This window comes from Astyanax mexicanus, chromosome 5, assembly GCF_023375975.1.
Source record: "Astyanax mexicanus isolate ESR-SI-001 chromosome 5, AstMex3_surface, whole genome shotgun sequence".
In the NCBI taxonomy this organism is placed as follows: domain Eukaryota; kingdom Metazoa; phylum Chordata; class Actinopteri; order Characiformes; family Acestrorhamphidae; genus Astyanax; species Astyanax mexicanus.
This window is the reverse complement of record NC_064412.1, coordinates 27,016,126-27,040,802: the sequence shown is the minus strand read 5'-3', so window position 1 is coordinate 27,040,802 and position 24,677 is coordinate 27,016,126. Positions and strand designations below refer to the sequence as shown.

At 38.5% G+C, this 24,677-nt stretch overlaps 1 protein-coding gene across 3 annotated transcripts in view; it reads right to left on the bottom strand.

The window, feature by feature from the left end:
• Nucleotides 1-23,987, bottom strand: part of septin9b (septin 9b) — a 76,658-nt gene extending 52,671 nt beyond the window's left edge. The window contains exon 1 of one of the 3 annotated variants that reach the window (XM_007257116.4): nucleotides 23,948-23,987. In XM_007257116.4, coding sequence (XP_007257178.2) covers nucleotides 23,948-23,972 — 25 coding nt within the window. In that variant the 5' untranslated portion in view covers nucleotides 23,973-23,987. Of the gene's footprint in view, nucleotides 1-4,453; nucleotides 4,587-9,666; nucleotides 9,766-23,947 lie in introns of those variants that run through there. The other 2 variants (XM_007257117.4, XM_022663291.2) reach the window with 2 other exon arrangements.
• Nucleotides 23,988-24,677: the final 690 nt, after the last annotated feature.

Below are 24,677 nucleotides of genomic sequence, written 5' to 3'. Positions count from 1 at the left end.
TTCAACCTGTGGAACATTGGAAGGACTGATACCAACACACTGTGCTGAGGTGAATGTGGTTCCAATTAGTCTCCTGTTTAGCTTTGTAGAGAGGTTTGTTTGTGTTAATAGACTAAATAATAAAGATCTGGATGATTTTAGAGTGATGGGATGAGAGACAAATGTTTATTTTTTGTTTGATTGGAGATCAAGATTGGAGACAATCTTTGTCCATTGGCTTGTTAGTAGCAGTAGCCTAGCAAAGCTGCATTTCAAAACATTCTTAATTGTACACAATATTTTTTCAACCTTTACTTTAGAACCATTTTAAAAGTTTTTGTCAATAATATTTTACAAGGATAATTCCACCAACCCAAATAATAGTTAGCAGTAAATGATTTTAATACACTTGCTAAAAAAGTGCATTTTTTACTTCACTTTTTCTGATTATTTCATTATATGTAAAAGTTTTTGTATATTGTGCTTTATAGATCATTAAAACTTATTCTATCATCCAATTTTTTTCCAGTGTACAAAACCACCTTCAGCTGTCTTAAAACAGAGATATTTCTAAACTCAGTTAACATACTGTAATGATCTGTTTACTTACTATTAGCTGTAATTTAAAACCTTTATATTTGCTACAGTGAACGATCCAGAAATGAAAAAAGACCAACCTTGGAAACTGATCCTCTCTGAGAGTGTGTTCTCAGTAAAGTCTGACATTCTGCTGCTCTGTGCTGAAGCAGACTTACTATAACTAACTCAACTAAAAACAAAACTAGTTCCAAATTTGAAGCCTCTGGTCACAGAAAGAAAATGACTGCAGATTCCATCACACACTCACACGAACTCTGACTCTTCTTAAATAAGTAGCGTTCTTTTTCTCCTCCCTCTAACCCCCACTCTCTCACTCTTTCTCTCTGTCTCCCTCTCCTCCTTTCTTCCTGGCAATGTGCAAGTTACTGCTGGCTGCTATATCATATATGCATTCGCTTTAAATACATTACATATCTCCAGATAGGGTTACAGTAGTTACCAATGTTATGAATGAATGAATGAATGAATGAATACAGCCTGCCTAGACACCCTAAAATTGGTCTGATAATTTAAGTCATGTTATTTTGTTTTGGACCAAAGTGAAAAGTCCCAGTAGTCTGACCAAACTAGGTATTGTACAAGCACCCTAAGTTGATATGGTTCTGTATATGAACAATACCCCTATAAAAATTAACTGTAATTCAGAGTACATGTGTTCACACACTGCCTGTAAAATATTCGTAGAAAAGCACTCACCAAAGACCAAGACACTCTAGAGCAACTGTGAGCACATGGCACTTAAATGTGCCTAAATGTCTGAGCTGTGGGGTTCTCTTGCATAATGGAGTGATCTAGGATGAGCTAAAAGGGAAGAACTAGTATTTCAACATCAGTACTGATGCTCTTATAATGCTGGATGCTAGCAAAATTGTGTTTCATCACAACCCCATAGAAGCTCCTACCTACAGTGAGCCTTGAACAGAGCTGCTGTAATCTGTAACTGAATAATATAAGCTCATTAGATTGTAGGATCTGCTGAATTATAGGAATATCGGTCAAATGTATATTTTGTCTGAACATCGGTCAATACAATACATAATGATAATTCTTTCTATCGTTAAGAAAACTGTCATACATTTGGTCGCTTGTTACAGAGTAAAAATGAATTTTATCAGTATAGGTCAGCTGTGCATGAATAAACTGTACATGTTTCTTTAAACAGCTGTGGTCATTTTAAACGCTCCCAGAAAAAAACATTTAATTTTACACAATCAACAATATAAACTCACATTCACTTAAAGGGCAAACACGCACACACAGGTACAGCATAAAAAGGCTCTAAAGCTCTTCCTCCAACACACACAGTTCAGGTTGAAGAGTTGAAGTATGCCCTACATTCAGACCTGATCCTCAGTTCAACTCTCGGTGCTCTCTGTGTATAAGTGTCCCTCTGCAGCAGAGGAGCTGTTACACTTTCAGTCCGCTGATGCTGTAGAGCCTAACGGAGCTCAGGCTGCCCCTCGGCTTTGTTTAGTTTGGCCCCAGCCCAGCCGAGCTCCCCCTCACCGAGTCTGAACTGGCTTATGGTGCTGCACTTACTTCCAAGACCACTTCAAACACAGCTCTGCTAACTGAAACACAGGACGTGGCTCTCCAACACTTCTCTCTGAAGATAGCGAATAGTTCGAAAAACATAGACCACACACACACATACGCAGAATATACTGTTATATCGCATAATAAAAAGGGAAAATAAAAGAAAAATGTTAATGTTAATAAGCCAATACGTTTTGTCTGAATGTCTAAGCTGGTCAAAGCTCTAATAGCTCTCTTTTATCTCTGCTAAAATGGTTGTTTGCCCTGCTGAAAGGATCTTCAAATAAATGGAAAACTTCTTCTGAGTGGTTCTTTACACCAGCACTATTTGGTCATGTTTAAATGGACTCTGGTTCATATGCACTCTTGTTGTGATTTGTTATTGCACTTAGGTATTGTACCAAAACAACTGCACCGATAACAGTGAGAGGTGGTGGTCTGGATATGGTCCCAAAAAAATTGAGAACTTAATCTGGCCTTAATCTGATCCCACTATCAAATATACTGCTTCTGCTTGAGGTAAAAGGTTGTTAAAGTGCAGGTTACCTGATTTATTACCCAGAGAATTACTACAGCTACATGTAATATAAAAATCACATAAAACTTAAAAAAAAGTTGTAGATCTTCACACCTACACTAGTCTGCTGCTGACATAATAGAATGGCACGCATCACATTTGAACCCTGTTTTTCCCCAGTGCTTTCTGATCTCACCAAACTACACCACTCTTATCCACACAGAAAACTTCATCAAAGAGCTGCACTAAACACCAATACGACAGTGTTGAAATAGAGCTGGAAACACACTGCCATTCGAGCCAAGAAGTACGCCAAGGCCTTCAGCCCTACTGCTAATTATCAGTATGTCATGGCCAAGGGTTGAATGACTGTTAACAAAAACAACCGGTGGAAAAAAGCAAGTCCTATTCCATTTCCTTCAGCTATTACTCTGCCATCTTTCTCTTGGGAGTTCACCCAGCACTCTGGTGATCATTGCAGCTCACATAGTTCCTAACAGAGCCACAGTTAAAATAGTCCTGTGAAGTTAAATGGCAGTGAATGATGGGGTCTATGACGCACGCTGCTACTGAAGCTGGATGGAGTTGAATAACCCCAGTGAACCCACAGATTCAGTCTAGATGTGATTTAGATCTTTTTCACTGAGCAAAGAGTTTAGAGCTCTTTCTGCCAGAGTGTGGAGAAACAAGAGAGAGTGAAGAGAGAGAGAGAGTCTTAAGCTAAGAATCTGGTCAGGGGCCACCAGTGGGTCAGAAACTGGGTGAAACTCACACTAGGGTTCTTGTAGTTCTGCATGTCTCTAAAGACCTGAATGGCTGCCTAAAACTAGAAACACCTGTGTTAATCCTAGTCTCTCAAGTACTACACAATCACAGACCACTTCTTAAAAAGCTTTGATATTTGATACATGATATTAAATAAATTGACTGGTATCTCTTTATACATGGTTAAGTATTGCAATTGGCACGTGTACATAGCTGATGATGTGTTGCATATGTTTGTAATATTGCAGTGATACATTAACAGAAACATTCTTACATCAATAATATATATCAGTCACTTTAGTTCATGTGTTTAATGGCTCATTGGAAGGTTGACTAAAAAACACAAATTTACTGCATTCAGGTGCCTGTTGGAACACTATAAAATAGCGCAAACACTATAAATAATATACAATAGCAAGGGAAATTTAATTAATATTAGTCAACTCTGCATTATATGATTACATAAAAAATATTAAATTATGACTGTAAACACATACAGAACAGGTGAAAGGACATGGTATATGTCACATCTCCTACACACAAACGTATGTATCATCTCTAATTATGTATCTAATTATGTATCTAATTATGATTTACATTTTTTTTGTATTTTGATCCCATGTCGAATGAAAATGATTATTAATGTGAATAACAATGATTTTCCAAATTTTGCACTTTGTACACGAACTTGTGACATCAAAAATAATGATTTTCGATTTTTTTTTTTATATTATAATTTTTTAGATATTTTAATTTAAATTTATTTCACCATATTATCGTAGTAACGTTGATCATTTTTAATGTTATTTTAGAATTATTACATATTCAACACCACAAGAGGAAAGGACTTCCATATTTCTAATTCTTCAGTGGGCAAAAAGCCTGTCTGAAAGTAACGTTACTGAAAAACACCTGAAATGTGATAGTAACCAAACTTAGTTATCTAACCTAGGTTAACTAGCTAGTTAGTAATAGGTATAGCCTACCTAGGGCTGGCTAACTAACTTGTTACGTTTACTTGCCCAAAAAGAAAACTAATATAAACAGTTCACTCACCACTCTCCATATGTTTTGACCACCGCAAATAATTAATTACCAACGCACCACTCTGCAAAGGCTTAAAGACGAACACAAGCTATGCTAACGCTAACTAGCCAACTGACCTAGTTAGTTAAGTTAGGTAACGCTAAGTAATTTAAAATTACTTATTTAAAATGATTCGCTAGCGCTAGTCGTTATTATTTACTTACTACTAACTAATAAAGTCTTATTAAGTCTGTCAGCAAGAAAAAGTAAAATATTTGAGTGAAAATACGTGAAAATACGTTAAAATACGCTAGATAGCTCACCGGGAGTAGGCTGTTCTTCTCAGACAAACGGCCGTTGGGCTTCTGTTGATTTCTGAATTTTTAAATGAGAGTAAGTGAGCGCGAGGACACAGCGTGAACAACCACAGCAGTTCACCTTCATTTACCAGCAGCACTTACACACGTCCCACAAACACCCAGCCTGTACATCTCAACCATTTAAACGGGTGTGCATTTATTAATGCTGTCCATAAACTACACGACTTTAAACAGACTAAAGTCTGACACCCTCTCTGACACAAGAAAAGTTTCTTAGCTCATGATATTTTTAATAGAATATATTTTTGTCAACTCTGCCTATAAGCTTCTTTTTCCCTTTTTTTGTTACAACCGTGTATGGCAAAGAATCACAGTTTCATTGCTTTACATTTGCCCTTGTTTTAGATATAATTAGTGCAATAAAGAACATCATTCTTGAAATATGTGTATGTATTAAACTTGTTTGTATCACAAATACACTGCACAATAAGACAAAGTAGTGCAAAATAAAATAACTTTAAATATAACGACTTTAAAGGGATACCTGTGTTTTTTTCATTTTCATTTGTAAACAGTCACATAAAATATAATAGTTCTCCTATTGGTTGTTGAGATTGTTCACATCATTATTTTGCATCCTGTTTTTTTTTCTTGGTTGGGGGAGGGGGGGGGGGGGGGTCCTTGCAAAGTCATCCTTGTTATTACATCATTCTTCACATTCATTACATTGTAAACCAAAATGCCTGATGTACAAAACTGTTGCAATATGTACATTTTCTTCTTAATTGTGTACCTTATATAGTTAAATAAGCATATTTATTATATACTATGTGAACTGTGTATTGAATATTGTCTATATTTATATGTAATTATGTTGTTTGTAAATTGCTATAGTACAAGAGAAAACATAAACAGGCAGTGAACCAGATTGTTTGTGTGTGAACCTGATGTGTGTGTGTGTGTGTGTGTGTGTGTGTGTGTTAGTGTATGTGTGTGTGTGAGTGTGAGTGTGTGTGTGTGTGTGTGTGTAAGGAATATGACTCATAGAGGATATCCCATACGCTACTTCAGTGGATGTTGTACTGAACTGACCTGACTGTGGGAACATTCAGCTTAAGTAAACACCCACAAACACACACCATCCCTGATCAAACTAATCAACTCAACAATTAAGACTTTAAAATTGGCCTCAGAGATATTGGACACATGTCTAGTATGTCTAGCTAAAACGATACTGTTCCAGTTCTTCTCACACCATGCCATAGGATGCCACGGGACAGAAACTATGGAAGCTAAAGTATGCTGCCCTGTGGCACCTCCTACATTAATTGAGGTAGTCATTTTTGCTAGGGACACTTGTGTGATTGTATGGTAATTTTTTGCCACAAGGCACTGGTCACGATCATCCACTGCACTGTCCAATGTGGGTGGTAATGACATATTCCCGGTACACAAGTGGCACTGCAGACCGAGGAATGTAATGCCCGCTGAAACATGCTTGGGGAACAACACTGACTTCTAGTACTTTTACATCAGCTAAGGGACATCTGTGTTGGCTAGCATCACCTACACTGAGTAATGAAAAGAGAGGGAGGACCATCCTACCCTCACAGGTAGAGAGATAAAGGACACTTGTGCTCTTACAGAGCACAGGGTGGCTGTTGCATGACCTGGGATAGAACCAGTGATCTGATGATAGGACTCAAGTCTAGACAGTGGCATCACTTGGGAGTCAACTGTATGTTCTTTTGGTAGATGACAGTTATGCTGTAAGAGGGTGATTGGCATCAAAAGCATTTCTGTTCTTTATTCATGTAGAAGTATAGATACCAGGGTTTAAAATACTTTTGTAGAAGTTTAAGTATCAACTCAAGCTTTTTACTTTAGTAAAAGTGTAAAAGCACTGGTTAAAAAACGAAATACTTTAGGTATAAAAGTAAAAGTAATGTAAAGGGAAAAAGGACAAAAGCTTAGACGGCACCACAGGGGACTATAATGCACTACTCCCCTTCCAAAAACACATTTTTCTAAAAGCCATAATGTTTATCTTTATGTTTAACATAAAATTTATTATGTACTAGGCTACTGATATCAGCTGTGTATGTACCAATGGAAATAAATGCATTTTTTGTACAATGCAAATATATTAAAGAAGCTTAGTTGGGACATTTCAAGAGCTTGTGTTCTCTTAAGTCTCTGCGAAGGATTATCTTCATACTACACTACTTATACCTGCTATGCCCTTGCTGGTGTGTGACATGACGTGTGCAGGTGTGGTGTTACTCGTTAAAAACCAATAGGGTGTCAGAATGATATATGTTTATAATTAAGGTAATGAAGAATTTGTACTGCATTACTTGACACCTCTGTTGGTGACAAAGAGGGAAACAGGGAGAGATTAAAAGTGATGGGATAAACTAGAGAGTCAGAGTTTGTAATACTTAGCACCGCTCATTCCAGTTAACCAGTATCCACCTGGATTTGTCCTGAAGCTCTTTGTTTATAAACAGTGAATGGGGTCTTTACAGTGAACAGGGATCAGTTCGGGTCAGTTCAGGCCGGAGTGTGAGAGACACATGCAGGAGTAATCAGTGGGTGTCACTATTAGTGAAATACTGCTGAGTGCTGACAGTACAGGACATTAGCGTTGCAGAAACAGAGCCAAGAGAAACAGCAGGGGTGAGCTAAAGGCCCGAATCACTCTGGATCCGCTCCACCAAATCACCTTCAGAACACATGCAGTGTGAATCACCACAGCAACCAGATACACACCAACAGCAGGAAGTAACTCGGCCCGCAGCTTCCTCTGCTAAAGAGCTGAAAACTAATCAAAAGGAAACCTCTCCTTATTCTGACTGACACACACACACACACACACTGCTTTCACCTATCACATCTTAATATACCATAAACCAACTACATAAAGATATTATAACAACCTACTCTGCCCCCTTGTGTCAAATTCTAGAACTGCAGGACTAAAAAGGTATAGGCAGGATTCTGAGGCAGCAAGACATCCAGTCATGTCTGCATGAAAGTTTGGTTTATCTATTCTTCTTGGTGTTATAGGTAAAAACGCTAACAGGTAACAATAACACAGCTAAACACTCATATCTAGTAGTGAGCTGTTGATAACTTTAGGATAGCAATGTCAGGATATACTGTTTCCTTTTCATTTGAGACCTCCTTCACTACACTGCCTTCTAATTGTAAATTAGAAGTAAATTCAGAAGTAAATTTCACCTTTTGGAATGAAATACAACTTTGAGGAACCCCAGAAAAGGAGCATCTGATGTTCATGAAAGTAATGCTTGTTATGCCTTTATGTCTTGGCCTTGCTGAAAAGAAAAAGGGTCCCTCATGACCCAACTGTTGAGGGGTTGTGCTTGATGGAACCCAGTGGGGTAGTTAGATGTTCCTGTAGAGTTTGTAGACTGTTAAGGGTTCCTCCAGGAACCCCGGAACCTAAGAACGTTCCTGAGACACCTGGAAACATTCCTTCAGGTGCCCTAAGGTTTACAGTGGACTCTGGATGGTGGACTGTGGAATATGTGGCCTGCAATTCCAGACAGGGTGTGTGTGTGTGTGTGTGTGTGTGTGTATGTGTTGTGTGTGTTTCACATTGCCTGAGTGCCGTGAAACAGCTGTTGGCTGTATGGAGGCTGATGGACCCCCAAAGATTTGAGCCCCGCCCACCGCAGCTGCTCAGACTGGCCGCACTGACACACTATTTACAGACAGCTGAGCTATACACACACATACGCACACACACATTAAAATATAATTCACACATATGGATACATTTCTGTTTCACACACCAACCAATCATTAGAGTATCCACGTCTGACTAACTCCTAGCACGTGAACTTTTAGACAGCACACACCAGTGTGTATTTCTGTCTTTGTCTTAAGTTTCCATGTACATGAGTGTATCTAAATTCAGTGCTACACACACACACACATATATCCACACACACAAATCTCTGGTAAAGTTTAATGAGGTTATATATTAACAGCAAAAATACACAGCAGGATATCTATTTGTATTAAAGGGTCCATGATCACAGAAAACAATACATTTTACTTGTGTGACAAGAATTGTTTTTGTGATGTCATAAAAACCTACACCTGTTTAGCCCCATCCACTGAAGTTATAAACAGTGTAATAGCCAAGACTGCTTTATGATCAAGAACAAAACATGACAACCAATTAGAACTGAATGTATTTAATTATCAGTCTTAAAAGCAGAGTAAAATAAAAAGTTGTTAAATTTTAAGGGACTAATCAGATGCCAGGACATAAATAGCAGAGCTTAGGAAAATAAAATAAGAGTGAAATGTTGCAAGTTAAACAAGAAAAAGAGCTGGAAAGTTGATGAGTAGTGAAAATCTGTACTTCATATGTACTCTAATAACCCATGTACTCACCCAAGTTCACACATATACACTGATACAGAGCTGAGAGGAAGTGCAGTAAAAATGGCTAAACTGTCAAAAACACAGAACTAAAGTTCCTTTAAAATCAGATTTTTAGGTTTCTGTTCCTCAAACATCAGCTTATTTCATATCAGACCATCCACCTCCCGTTAATGCACAAAAAAATCCTTAAAAGAGCCCAATACCAACCACAGAACTGACCACAAACCAGCTGCTCACATCTACAGTAGTTAACTCAGCAGCCAGACCCAATCAGCCCCAGACAGCTTAGAAAGCACCCACAGAAGACAATAAGCACCCTGAGGTCCACTGCTCGGTCAGCACTGTGGAAAAGTGACCTGCAGTAAAGCTGTGTTGTGTGGTGTGAGAGAAAGCTGAATGAGAGGTGAGTGTGAGCCAAGCAACAGCTGGAGGAAAGCGAAGGGAGAACTGAGAGAAGTGGAGAAGAGATGAGAAGCTCAGTTCATAGAGAGAGTTCCGACTCACCGCTGATTCTGTCCCGCTCCATTACTGCATTACTGACCCACAAACTCACATACACTCACACTGCTGCTCTCCACCCCAACACACACACTCACACTTCCCCTTTCTGACCACTCACACACTCCTCCTTCTTTCTCTCTGACTTACTCCCTCTCTGTCTCTCTCTCCTTCAGCTAATATCAGACTATAACTTTCCTCCTCCCATAGAAACTTTACCTCTCTCTTCCTGTCCTTCTCCCTTTCCCTCAGTGTTCCTCTCTTTCTGGTCTCTCTTTTATACTTCTTTCTCCCTCATTCTTTTAAACTCCCCTTCTATCACTTCTTTATGAATGTATTTTTTATGTTTTTACTTCCTTTCTTTTTATTTCCTTTCTTTTTATTTGTTCTTTCTGTCTCTTCTAGACTTTTCTGTTTGCTTCAGCTATACAAGTCTATTTCTTCTGACAGAGCACCTCAGAGCAACTCTCTCTCTCTCTCTCTCTCTCTCTCTCTCAGTGTAACTGCATGGCCGTGTGCAAATCATACGGACATCCTGTAGTTTTTTCCTCCTCCGCTGTTCCCCCTCTTCCTCTGCCACTGTGGCTGTATTGTGAGAGTGGTCATGTGACCCATCTGGCTGAAAATAACCCTGTTAGCCCAGCATTAGCTTAGCGTCAGCTCAGGGTTTGTACTTGGAGGAAAAGACTGAAGGGGTGTGAACACACAAACACACACACAACTTCAAAATGACACATTCATTTTCACACACATAAGGCACACAATAGGCCCTTGGGTCCCCCCAGACTTGTATCCAGGCAGATACTTCTCACATGAATGAATAGCTTGCAAACACACACACAGTATATAAATATATTATATATATATATTTTTTTAAAATCAAAGCAGATGGGTCATACTCAGACACGTGAGCAAGTGCACCCATGCGCACACAACACATACACACACACACATACAAACGTGCCCTAGAGCGATTGGCCTCCACACATTAATGGACATGGTCACTTTGGAAACTGACCTATGAGCTCCAGTCTGACTCAGACATAATGCTGAGGGTGATGTGAGTTGTGTAAGAATTACACACACACACACACACACATACAACAGAATAAATATGGGGGAGAGTGTGTGAAAGAAAAGAAGTTAAAAATAGAATAAGTGATGGCCTTCCTTAATGCATTTATGAGCACGCCACACACACATACGCATCACAAATCCATTACACACATTTCATGGTAGAAGCAGGAGGGGAGAAGGAATGGGGTCCTGAGGCGACCAAAACCATGACATCATGCCTGTTAGTGCTGCACTAAGCACATACTTTCTCTCTGTTTAAATAGAAGCTTCTATATCAGGGTGTCCAGTCTTGTCCACAAAGGGCCAGTGTGGCTGCAGGTATTAATTCCAGCCATTTTTTCATTAAATCAAATTCCTCTACGACACTAATATATTCTGCCTTCTTGACAGACTTTAAGAGACTTTGAGGGCATGCCATCGCACAATTAAGAGAAGCTGGATGTTTTTAGATGTCTGTTGGTCTGATGATCTGCAGAGCTGTCCCATACAATAATCTGTCACCCCTAGTATTGATTTGAGTAACACTAACAACTTAACATTATGACTTCCTGTGACCACATGCTTTGGCCTTTAATAGGAAGGATTTTAATTGGCATTTTCAGCAGGAATATCCAGTTTTGGATAAATACAGTTTTAGATAAAAGTTTTGGCTGCACCTGACATGTATAATTTTTTGGCAACACTGTATGTCAAAGCTTCACGCCAAAAACATTGGTAACTGCAAAATTGGCTAAAATAGTGGTGGAATTCATTCTCATATCAACAAATATGTAAGATTTTCATATATTGCCCAATATGTCAATATCGTACTTATCATGACAATATAGAATTTTTTTATTTTTTTAAGTGTAGATTAGGGGTTAAAATTAGCTATTTCATTGTGTAAGATTATGTTGTCGTATCCACTGGTCACAAGACCTCAGATGAAAAAGAAGATGTGAGAGCTGTAAAGAGGGTGAGCGATAAGGCTCGTAATTATTTTTTCCTCTCACGCTTGCTCTTTCCTGTAGACGTGGTGCTATTACCTGCTCTACAAACCGCAGTGCCAAATTTAACTCCTTTAAAAACACCCCTAACCTGAGATCATGTGTAAGAAACTGACTGCTGAGAGTCTAACTCATCTGCCATCTGCGTCTGACTGGACCTCAGCACAGGTTCTTAAAGAGACAGTTCAGGCAAACATCCCATTTACTAGGGGTGTATCATACCGTATCGCACACAATAGTATCGTCAACAATATTGTACCCTGAAATATCGTGCCATAAAACCCACCCCTAATTATCACAGGGTTGCTGTTTTTAGCAAAAAAGGAATTTACACAAAATAAATTTCCTAGAGACAGATCCTATCTGTCCAGTATTATTCGTTTTACTTTAATCCTGGATATATGGAGATATTTGGATTGCATTATTAAAATCATGACATTCTGGATTATTGAATTCTGTTACAAATCTGATAAAATTCTTGTATTTCTTTTTAATTCTCAGTTAGGGGTGTGTCATATGCTATCGTATGCAATAATACAATCATTTATTTAATTTTTTTTTTAATTCAGTGTTTAGTCATATCGCCAAAAGTATCGATATCGTGGAAATACCATGAAATATTGTGATATTATTTTAGGGCCATATCACCCACCCCTACCATTTACACACATCCAACCAGTCAGCCACAACATTAAAACCAACCACTGGCAGGGGGAAGTGAATAACATTGATGAACTGGTTCCAGTAGCACCAGCAGCAATTAGGCAGCAATTGAAGAAAGAGGCATTTTGATAACTTAAACATAAGACAGAACATTAAGGTCTTCTGGGGTGTTACTGGCATGCAATGGTCAGAACCTACCATAGATGCTCCAAAGAAGGACAACCGGTGAACAGAAATGGACACCTAATGGAATCAGAAACCTCAGGACACATTCAGAGATGTTATGTAGTTCATGGCTCTATGGGTCACAGCTTTTTTGGCATACAGTTTTTATATTATGGCTGACCAGATTGCTAGGGCTTTTTAATTTAATGCAGTATCATGCTAATGTTACTGAACTACCGAGAGTAGGAGAAGTAAATCCATCTGATGCTTTATCAGTTGTTCAAATCGCTTGACAATTCTACTAAGTACAAATAAAGGTCCAGTAACATGCAGGGGTTGGAGCTGCTTGGCATTTGCCATACTGCTTACATCAGAGCATGTCCAGATTGCTCTTCATCAACAGAGCAGTTTGTTTGCATTGCCTCACTGTTTCTCAGAAGTGAACTCTCTGGCATGAGGTGGAGTTTACAGCCCACAGGCAGCCCAGTCGGTCAGCAGAAGGAGGGAATTCCCTCCAGTCAGGCTTGCCCCCTACTGCAGAAACATACTGGGCTGATTCTAATTGCTGGGTCATGACTCATGACATTGGCAGGATGCAGTTCATTAACCAGTGAGGTTTACAAAGCATTAACTCCATAAGATGCAGCCTCATTCAAGATCCACTATGAATTCATTAATATCTACTATGAATTACTTACATCTGCTATGCATTTTTTTTTTGTATCTACAATAAATATCATGATTTGTTTAGTGTCTACGCATTTACTATTAATTCTGCACAATTTCAATAACTACTATTGAAATTATTCTCAATAATTAATTATTCAGTATCCACTATGAATTATTCAGTATTCATAGTGAATTATTATTGTAAGGAAGGGATATTATTAGTAATGATCAAGTATCTACTATGATTTCTTCAATATCCACAATTAATTATTATTGGAAGGGAAAGGATATTAGTATTAATGATCAAGCATCCACTATGATATGTTCAGAATATGCAATTAGTTCGCTATTAATTCTGTACAGTTATGAAGCTTTTAATAAATACGAGAATGATTTAGCATCTGCTATGAAATATTCTGTAAGCACTAGGAGTAACTCAGTGTTGCATATGAATTATTCTGTATCCACTATGAATTTTTTACCTACAATGAAACATTCAGTAACCTGTTACTGACTTATTACGTATCATAATCCCTGAGTTCATAATGAGAATCATAATATAATTGATTATATGTTGCTTTTTCTTTCTAATTATGTTGATCATTAATATGATGATAAGAAAAAAATCTGATTGAACAACTATCTTTTTGCTGTTTTCTGATGTAACTTAATTAGTTTCTGGACAAATCACTTACTTGTGTTTTTACAATAGCTGCAATTGCTATATCGATTAAACACTCACTGTAAAAGAACTGTGTTGTATTTTATTTGTTTCCTAGAAGGTGCTGAGATTTTCTCTCTAGGGTTTACGTATCTGAAACAGTAACTGTATAGGGTTCGGTTCCTCACTGTGCACCAAACAGCAGATGCCAAAGCCTCTTTCCACACCACAGTAATGCAGCAGTTGAGTGTGTGTGTGTGTGTGTGTGTGTTTCCTCTCTTTAATCATCATGCCAAAGTCCTGATGTCTGAATATGTGGTCTGTGCAATCCTGTAAAACCAGCAGACACACACACACACACACACACACACACACACACACTCCAGCCCCAGATGCAGCAGTAGTGTGGTAATATCCGCTCATGTGGAGTTTGGCACTGCTCTCGTGCTCTGGCCTCGTCTGCAGCTCTGAATATGAGCTCAGTGAGAGTAACGGAGTAAAAATGCTATACGTGGCCTGACCTGCACTTACGCAACTATTAATTGGGCGGGCAATCTGCAGACTTTTTTCTTCTTATTTTTACTTCCTTCTTTTCCAGTCATTCCCTAAAGGATTATGTTTAGGTTTAGAGGAACGGTGATGCTCATGACCTGATATGAATTTGGATATTTAAAAGCTATTGTAAGAGATTACAGACTGACTGCAGTGGGAAAGAGTCAATATTCATTTCACTGTCTCATCTGTCTCTGACCTACAGTAATGAAATGGAGTTAACAGATTACAGTGATAAATGAGGCCAGGCCAGTAAGTGAATGAATGAATAAATAAAATATAATTTAAAATAATAGATCTACGAAACTGAGAAAAAAATACAACAGTAGAAGCACTGGGAAAATTCTTCAATTCTTCAATTCTTCAGATATTCAAGGAATATTCCAGCATTTTCAATTTTTTTTTAAATGCAAATAATTATGATTAAGTTGAATGAAGGTTTCTCAGATGTTGATTAGATTCCTCACATATTTAGAAATGGCAGAGGTACGGTGGCCGAGAAAGCCCAACGCAGTGCAAATTGAAAAGCGCTGCAAAAGCACAAAACACATCCATCAAAATTACAACACAGGCGCAACAAATAGAAAAACGCGCTGCAAATAGAAAAACGCGCTGCAAATAGAACCACAACACAACGGAAGTGAGTCACAACACAACGGAATTTTCCCGGGGGACCTTAAAAGATACTGTACCAGCTAAGCTGCGTCTTCAGTAACGTCTCGGACTTCACTATGTGTACAAAGGACAATAAGTGGCAAACAAGGCGTTTTGTGAAGCAGAACTTTTAATAATATTCACACAACCGTGGTAATCACAGGTAATAAACATAACTTACTTTTCAGAAGCTTGTTTGCCACTTATTGTCCTTTGTATACAGCTGGTACAGCATCTTTTAAGGTCCCCCGGGAAAATTCCGTTGTGTTGTGACTCACTTCCGTTGTGTTGTGGTTCTATTTGCAGCGCGTTTTTCTTTTTGCAGCGCGTTTTTCTATTTGTTGCGCCTGTGTTGTAATTTTGATGGATGTGTTTTGTGCTTTTGCAGCGCTTTTCTATTTGCACTGCGCTGGGCTTTCTCGGCCACCGTACAGAGGACTCACAGTCAATGTACAAGTGCCGCTGTAAATCTGCAATTAGCAGAACAGATTAGGAAGAAGGAGCGAGAGAGTGATTAACATTCTGACAGCTCTAATTTCAGATGAATATATTAACTCAGCCTGCATTAACACTGAAATGAGTGCTGCTGAATGCACTTGCTTCGAACATAAAAATATATATATATATATATATATATATATATATATATATATATATATATATATATGATTAATAATTACTTATATAAATTGTTGGTTGCTGAATAACACTAAATGAGTGGTGTAAATAAGCACACTATAATAATATTGCTGTCACAAGAAACTTTTCACTACCTTAAATCTGGCACAAATTCTTTACATTGTGTCTCTACGTTGATAATGACTGGACCAATAAAATCTTTTTTACCGACTTCCCCTGAAAGTTTTAACAATATTTTTTCATTCTGAGGTAAAACTGACTTTTTTAGACAACTAATTGTGTGACAGTAATAAAACTTGTGTTTATTTACAAAAGAAATATAATTCCAATATGGCTTAAAGGCAAAATACTGTTTATTCTCACTTTCATTACAGAGGACATATTATACCTCTTTTTACACAAGTTAGAATACGTTTATGTTTATGAACATGTTCATGAAGTTCTTTGCACAAAATCACTAACATAAAGAGATCTTACCAGCTCTATTCTTGCAAGTTTCAGTCCCTTTCAGAATGTGCCTTTCATGGCTCTGTCACTTTTATGCAAATAAGCTGTTTCTGACCAAGCCACACCATGCTACTACAAGTTTGTTTTAGCTAGTGCTAATGGCTAAACACATGCTCAACTGCGATAGAAGCACAAAACTCATTATTTAAATGTGCCTACATCTCCCTCATATGCTGAATTGTCATGGACCTGACTTTCCACAGATCCCTCCATCAGAAGAAGTCTATTGGCTAATCCTGCTGTGTTCTATCTGTGGTTCTCAGAGTAATATGCAGTTTCTTCAACTGATCTAGTGGGTGGGGCTCTGGTGGGGGTTGACAGGTTAGGGGTGACACCAGGGTGGCTCTATGCAGGTTTCCTTATTGTGAAATCACAATAAAGAGGCCATCCTTTATCCTTTATCCACACAGTTCATAGAGCATATGATTCCTGACACCAAATTCTTTTAACTATTTCACAGAAAACCAGTGGATGGATCTTTTTGTCACTTGGAATGTTATTGTTTAGTGACAAGGTCCCCCATCTGCCCTCGATCATCACGATAAAGTACATCACATCAACACAGTTATTGCCCTCTTACTATCAATGAACACATTGTGCTGATTTCATATGTACAATTTAAATAATAATAATAATAATATTCACATTTATATTTAGAAAATTCAGTGTAGCACTGTTTCGGTGCACATGCCTGGAAGTTTGTTTGTATTTGTTTCTGTCTCAATGTTCACGGGATGGCAACTCTGATGAGTAAGTGAGAGGATGAGAGAGGAGAGGACAAGAGAAAATGCCCCTCACTCGCAGTGGCAGGGCGGCCATGTTGAAATTAGGCATAACGCCCCAGGACCCTTCCCTTAACAAGCATCTGGCATCATCAGCAGTGTTTAAATGAAGCCTGGCAAAGCATTCATGCCTAATGACTCCCAGCACACACACACACACACACACACACACACACACACACAGTAAGTACATGGCCTGTTTTAGCCCATCTGTACACATGAACTGCTTCACGTGACATCACCCGTGATCCATACAGCTCACCACAGCTATTTATAACTGAACTATAACTATAACTGTGAACCAGTAAAGCATGATGTCATCATTAGCATTAGAGCGTGTAGATGCTTTATGTTATATAGAACAGTAGCAGCTTCTTATAGTGGAAGACACTTGGTATACACCATTCAGCCATAATATTAAAACCACCTGCTTATGATGCCAGAACAGCGTGCACTCATGCACTCCACAACAACTCTAAAGGTCTCCTGCGGTATTTGGCATCAAGAAACTAGCAGCTCCTTGACCATGTTGAAAGTTTGCTGCTTATTCCTGCCTTATCCCTGGAACACTTTTGGTAGGTAATGACCCCTATATGCTGGAAACACCCCCCACAATTTGGAAATGTTCTGACCTAGTCATCTTGCCATCACAGCTTGCTGCTTGTTACAGTGTCTCTGTGATTCTGACATTTTTCCACTTACCATACCAGGTTAAAGTTTCAGAACATTATTTTGCTATGTTAGCAATGACTACTGTATTTTACCTGTCAGACCTCTATAGGTGTACTCACACTAGGCAATCCGTACAATGCCCAGGCACGGAAACCTCCCAAAGCACAGCTCATTTGACTAGTGTGCCCAGGAATAATACACTTGAAATGGTGGGCCAGAGGATGGTTCGCTTGGACTCGAGCATAGTACGCATGCATTTTCCATCAAAATAACTCTGTTTCTTAAACCAGTTCCATTTGGGTTTATAAGAAACATGGTGCCTTTTAGCGAACCAGCCCGCGTTTCCACTAGTTAGTGGAACCATCAAACTTTTCAAAAGCGGTGGTCATGATTGATGCTGAACAACCTAGTGTTCTTCAGTTCCTGGTGCGAACAAACGTTCCTGGTTCCAGATCCTGCTTTAGTTGGAGGAAATGCGGTGAACTGGTTCGAACCACGTACCAAAACGGTGCCAGTTCCACGTAGGTGGAAAAGCGCTCGCAATGTGTGCCCAAGCACAGAACAAGATGATGTCAGTGATGCAATGTTTCTGTAAAAAGACATGGCGGTGTCGAATTCAGCACCCTGTGAGGAAAAGCACCATCTTTCGGAAGCGCTAGCTATATCAGTATGTTTGTAAACGTGACTTGGCATATATTTTTGGCACGCCTTCATAAAGAAGATGCGCTCCCAAGAGAGGGTGCTTTTCATGGCAGGGGTGCTGAATTCGGCACAACACCAGCAAGCCAACTGAGCAGTGAGTGGCATAAGTGTGCTTGGGCACAGACTGTTTAAACTCAGTGTGAGTGCAGGCCAGTGGGGGAGTGGGGAGGGGGAAAAACTTTTTTTTTTTTTTAACCAAACCATGCTTAGTGTGAGTACCCTTAGTTTTCTCATTACTGCTGAAACTGAAACTTGTTCAACGAGTCCAATGTTAAGCTGAGCTAAAAAGTGTTGCCATGTGGGTCAGCCAGACCAGGTCCTTGCTAGCTTTCCTAACAGCTAGGTAGCTCAAACTTTCAGGGCATTTTGCCCAAACACTGACACAAAAGAAATGTCGCAAGGGTTCAAGATTATAGATCTCTGTTTAAGACTAGCTGGCTCAGAGTTCTTTAGGATTTTATTAGAGTTGAGGAATCTGGATCTCAGGGCTGAAGACTGAGTCATACTTTAGCCCTCAGAGCTAATCTTGCTCATCTGAATCATGTGTTGGAAAAGAGCAATGAATCATTTCCTGCTGGACACAAGATTAAAATAACCTCCTTTGTTAAAATCTACAAATGAATAAAAACTGTGTCAGATTTAAAAGAAGCTAGTAAAATATGAAGGGGTGTTTTCATAACTGCTTACTAAGATCCAGCAAAAAAAAAAACATTTTCCCGGATAGTATGAATTAGGAACAACTCAGCTAGTTCACATTGCTTTACATGTACTGATTAGTAACCCCTAAGGTTTAATAAGTCATGTGGTAGTCACATGACATGACTTAAAGCAGAAGTCCAGTGTTTTTCAGACTCGTCTCTATCTCTGTTATCGGTAGTGTAACAGTAGGTTACCACAGACGATCATTTCAACACATTTCCCTGAACTTAGAAAAGGGCTGAAGGAATGGCTGGATTTTCAGAGGGTCAGTGTGGTGTGTTGTGTTTGTGAATGCTCTGGTCCGAAGCGCCGATGCAGGATGAGGAAGTTCTGCTGGAATGTAGTACTGAGGAACTCATTGTGGAGAGAAATAAAGAGAGTAATTGATTGTCATCAGCTGCAGCGTCCCTCAGCAGATCAGACACGGATACGGGTCACAAACCAGATTTAAGGAGTTTCTACTTCCTCTGCATTTCCTGAACTGATGAAGAGGGCAGTAACTGTTTAATCAGCTTTAAACATTTAAACATCTTAGGTTCATTTTTACTCCATAAGGAGGAATACTTAATCCTATTTATATCTTTGTCAAATTTGAGTATCCATTGCTTAACAGCTGTCAAGAAAATTGGCACACCCATATATGCACTGTTTTAAGAACACTACATTAATATTGGGTTCCACTTAGGGGTGTGAGATATGGCCCTAAAATAATATCACGATATTTCTTGGTATTTTTGTGATAATGATACTCTTGGCGATATGACAAAACACTTAATTAGAAATATTATTTGAAGAATACACTATTGCAACAAAATGAAATGTAATTTTGTTATTGCATACAATATAGGGGTTATTGCACACCCCTAACTGATATAAAAAAACAAGAATTTTATCATAAGTCAATGATCCAGAATGTCAATGATACTAATTATGTGCCTATTATGCAAATATCTCCATATATCTAGGATTATAGTACAATGAATGATACTAGACAGATATAATTAGAACAGTGTGAATTTTTCTTTTGCTAAAAACAGCAAAAAAGTAGTACCCTGATGTGATGTTTAGAGGTGGGTGATATGGAACGATATTTAAAGGTATAATATTGTTCACAATATTAAAAAATGTTGGCAATATTATTGCGTTCGATACAATATGGCACACCCCCAGTTCCACCATATCATAAATGTGTTCTATTGTCTTCAGATCTTGTGACTGGGAAGAACGGACACTGATTAACGGACACAATCAGTTAATGAAACCAGCTGAGGATGAAATTCAGATCAGGCTATTTTTCTATAAAGCCTGGGCTCATTTTTACTTTGTGCCATATCAAACTCTAGAATCGCCACAGACTGAGCTCACAATTTTCCTCATGCAGCTGGTTGATGTGAACATTACCTGCTGGACTGTATCTAAATTTGTGCAATAAACTGCTGTCACATGTTTGGCTGATTTGCCTTAAAACTACTGTTAAACTAAAAAAAGTGGCAAGCATGACTTAGCAGAGTGACAACATTAAAGATGTAGCAAATTTAGGGCTATTGCTTCAAGGTTGTATGTACATGTATAATCCAAACCAAACAAGGGCAACAGCATCCCGGAGCAAAAAACAGGGACAAACTCAGAGCATGAGTCACTGCTTCAACTACAAACGTCCCAATGTTTTTACCCCAATGGCTCCCCGGACACACACACACACACACACACATACACAAAACCACATTTAAAAATAAAAAAAGAAAAATGCAAATTTTCTAGTTTCTTAACTGTTAAAAGTAACTATGCAGATTTAGTAGCTCCTTTCCCAGTAATACTGTAGGAAGTATAAAATAAATTACACCCAAAACACTTTCCCCTGATTTAACTTCAGCTCATTTTCATTTTCTAATACCTCTCGAATACTGTATCTGGTTACTGAGCTCCTGAGCTCCAGCTGAAGCAGGGGGAGATAGGCATGCTTTATATGTGTAAGTGTGTGCAGTAAATCCTTCTGTAAGATTTGTAAAGCTCTTTATTATATAATAGCTATGATTAGCATATTTTAAAAATCCTTTTTAAAAGGCATCTGGCCTTTTAAAAAGTGATCTCTGCCAGTGGACATGTTGGAAAACGTGTTCATTATAAAATACTTCAATTTGCCATCTAATTTTCCACCTTACTGGTGTATGGTTAGAAACAATAGTCCATTTGAAGTTCATCAGTGAACCGTTTCTAATAAAGTGGCCAGTGAAAAAGGTAGGGCGTTCTACTTTTGGCCAATTTTTGTTTCTGTTAAAATTCTGTTGGATATTTTATTTTCCTTTCCAATAACTGAACATTTTTCAAGTGATCTCCAGGAAATATGTGATATCCACACACACACACACACACACACACATACACACACTGACACACAGACTTTCACTCAGTGCTGAATGCTTTAAATGGCTGCAGATCAAGCATGCAGAGTAGTTCAGATAGCTACTGGGAAAAATAACATCAATATCAGAACAAAGAGGCCATTATTTATAAAACAGGGAGGAATTCCGTTCTGCAAAGAAACCAATACCATCAATTGAGCGCTAGATATTATCTTACTGTTGCATATTTGCATAATATTTGGGAGAAAGTTTGTACAAAGCTTTAGCAGCAGTACAGCTCAGTACTATTGCAGTGTTGTCAGATCAACCATGTTGATTTTTGGTAGGATACAAAGCTTACTGGCCACTTTATTGAAAACACATATTGCTTTAATTGCTTGCTAGTTATAACAGCCAATAGCGGAGTTCTTTGTTTACCTTCTCCACAGGGTTTCTTCAATTCCATGGAACTCCACTGAAACATGGTAAAACACTCCTCAAAAATCACCCACACTCTTTAGACCTATATCGGTGTGGGCATGGTCATACTATACTAATGAATGTGTGTGACTAACAGCTGTCTATCACTGGTGAACAGGCTAATACAGTTTGTTTACATTACCATGACGACGCACACAAACTTGCAAAGGAGAAGCTACACTAGTTTCTCACTGTGCTTTTTGTCTTTTACCTTTGAACTATAGTGTCATAGTTACGCAACAATATAACTTGCTTCCCAGATGCTTCACTGTGCTTCAAGGAACTTAGAGGAAACTTTTTTCCTTTTTTAAATTATTTTATTCCTAATTTATTTCCACATTTTCTCCCCAATTTACATGGCCAATTGGCCAACTCACTCATTAGGACTCCCCCTATCACTACTAATGCCCCAACATGGTGAAGACTAGCACATGCCTCCTTCGATACGTGTGAAGCCAGCTACTGCCTCTTTTCAAATTGCTGCTGATGCAGCATTGCTGAGTAGCGACTAGTTTCTGATACATCAGCTCACAGATGCTTTGTGCTGAGCAACATCACCCTTTGGAGTGATGTGGAGAGGCAGCGCCATCTACCCACCCAGGTAGAGCAAGGCCAATTGTGCTCGCTCAGGCTTTGGTAGCCAATGGCAAGCTACATGAACAGGATTAGAACCAGCAATCTCCTATTTGGCAGCACTTAACCCACTGGACCACTCAGAGCTCGGAAACTTTTTTTTTGTCTAAAAATCTTTTCTTGAAGGTTCATCAGAACACCCTCTTAGGGTTCCTCTACAGTTCTAAATTAGAGAACTCCTAAATGTTCCCCAAGTTCTCGCTTTTATCAGTGTTACACACTTTTGTCTGCACCTGAATCCAGTATAGACCATTCCATTAAGCTGCTAATCCAGCCTCATCCAACCACATTCATAAACTGACCTCCACACAAAACCAGTGACCTCAAATAAGTCTAAAATGACCACAGCTGCTTCAAACACTGCATGAATGCATTAGCCTTTTGGGTGGCTTTATGATGGCTGCAGGCAGCAGTGGCCGGTGTTCAGGTCCTCACTGTGACTCAGTCGAGGTCTGGGCTGATATGTGTAGATTATTCAGTACAGAGCTGGAATTAGAAGTGTTTAAGGTCACTCTTATATAAGCAGCTGGTGGCCGAGGCCTGCAGGACACAGCCTGCATTAGCCAGATTATAAAAAACAAGCGCCTAATGAAAGGTCATTTAAGGGGTCAAACAACACTCATTATATTCCTACTAAGGGAACAGTGTTCTAAGAGTCCTGACACACCAACCCAACTGTCCACCTGTGAGCCCAATTAAACATAAAGTCAGTAATCAGTAAGTGTGTCTATCTATAAAACTCTATATAACATTAGAATAAACCCAAATAAATATTAAGTCAGTGAATTAGTCTACCTGTAATTCAGTTTATATAACATTAGAACAGTCAGTGATGAGTGAGTGTGTTTATCTGTTAAACACTATATAACATTAGAATAAACTGAAACAAACATAAAGTCAGTGGTCAGTGTTTATCAGTAACTTTATAAAACATTAGAATACACTCAATTAAACATGTCAGTGGTCAGCGAGCATGTGTACTTGTAAATAATACTAATAACATCAGAAAAAAACACATAAACATGAAGTCAATGACCACTGAGTGTCTACCTGTAATAAACTCTATATAACATTAGAATAAACCCAAATAAACAAAATCAGTGCTCAGTGAGTGGATGTTTGTAATTAACTCTATATAACATTAAAATAAACCCAAATAAACCTATAGTCAACGGTCATTTGAAGTTAATCAGAACATTCTGTAAATTTATATAATATAATATATAATAGAATATAGAATCACAATCTAAATGTACAAATAGATATATTATTAATTTGCTTATTTTTAACAACAAAAGAAACATCATTATTATTATTATTATTATTATTATTATTATTATTATTATTATTATTATTATTATTATTATTATTATTATTATTATTATTATTATTATTATCTCTTACCCTGCTGCGAGCTGGTCTTCTTCATCCTCGCGCTGTGGTGATGCTCCACGCGCTCACAGTAAACCAACGGTCGAAAATAGCGCGCGCTCTGTGTGCGTGTGTGATGCGCGCGCTGTGCAGCGGTGACCTGGTGATGTCAGCCCGCGCGGGGGAGCCAGATGACTATCTGGGTCTTTTTGATTCTCCCTCGCTATCTCTCTCTCTCTCTCTCTCTCTCTCTCTCTCTCTCTGCTTTTTACCGCACGTGCGTTCCGGACAAATACAAGCAGACTATTAATGGAAACACCTGGAGGCGCGTGAGTAACAGAGTGAGTGAGTGAGTGTGTGAGTGTAAGAGACAGAGAGAGAGAAAGAGAGAGAGACAGCAAACACAATCTGAAATACATCCACGACATATGAATGTGTTTTCTATTAAGTATTTGCTTATCAGGCCGTTATCTAAAACCACTGCCTAATTTACGCTTAAATAACCCTGTCTCTTTTTGCTACAATGCCTTTAAGAGTGGTATATGTAAATGATCTCACAGGCTGCCCTGTATCAACAGCAGTATGTGGAAGAAAGGAGTCTAATGTTTCTAATGTGTACATCAATGACCTTACATGTATGTAAGATAACTAAGTGTTAAGTTTCTGCCAGTTAGTTACTGTGATTGGCATGTGGTTCACAGTAAATTACCATTTACCACTACTGCCAGTTACTGACTATTTTTTTTTCACAGTAAGTTACTTG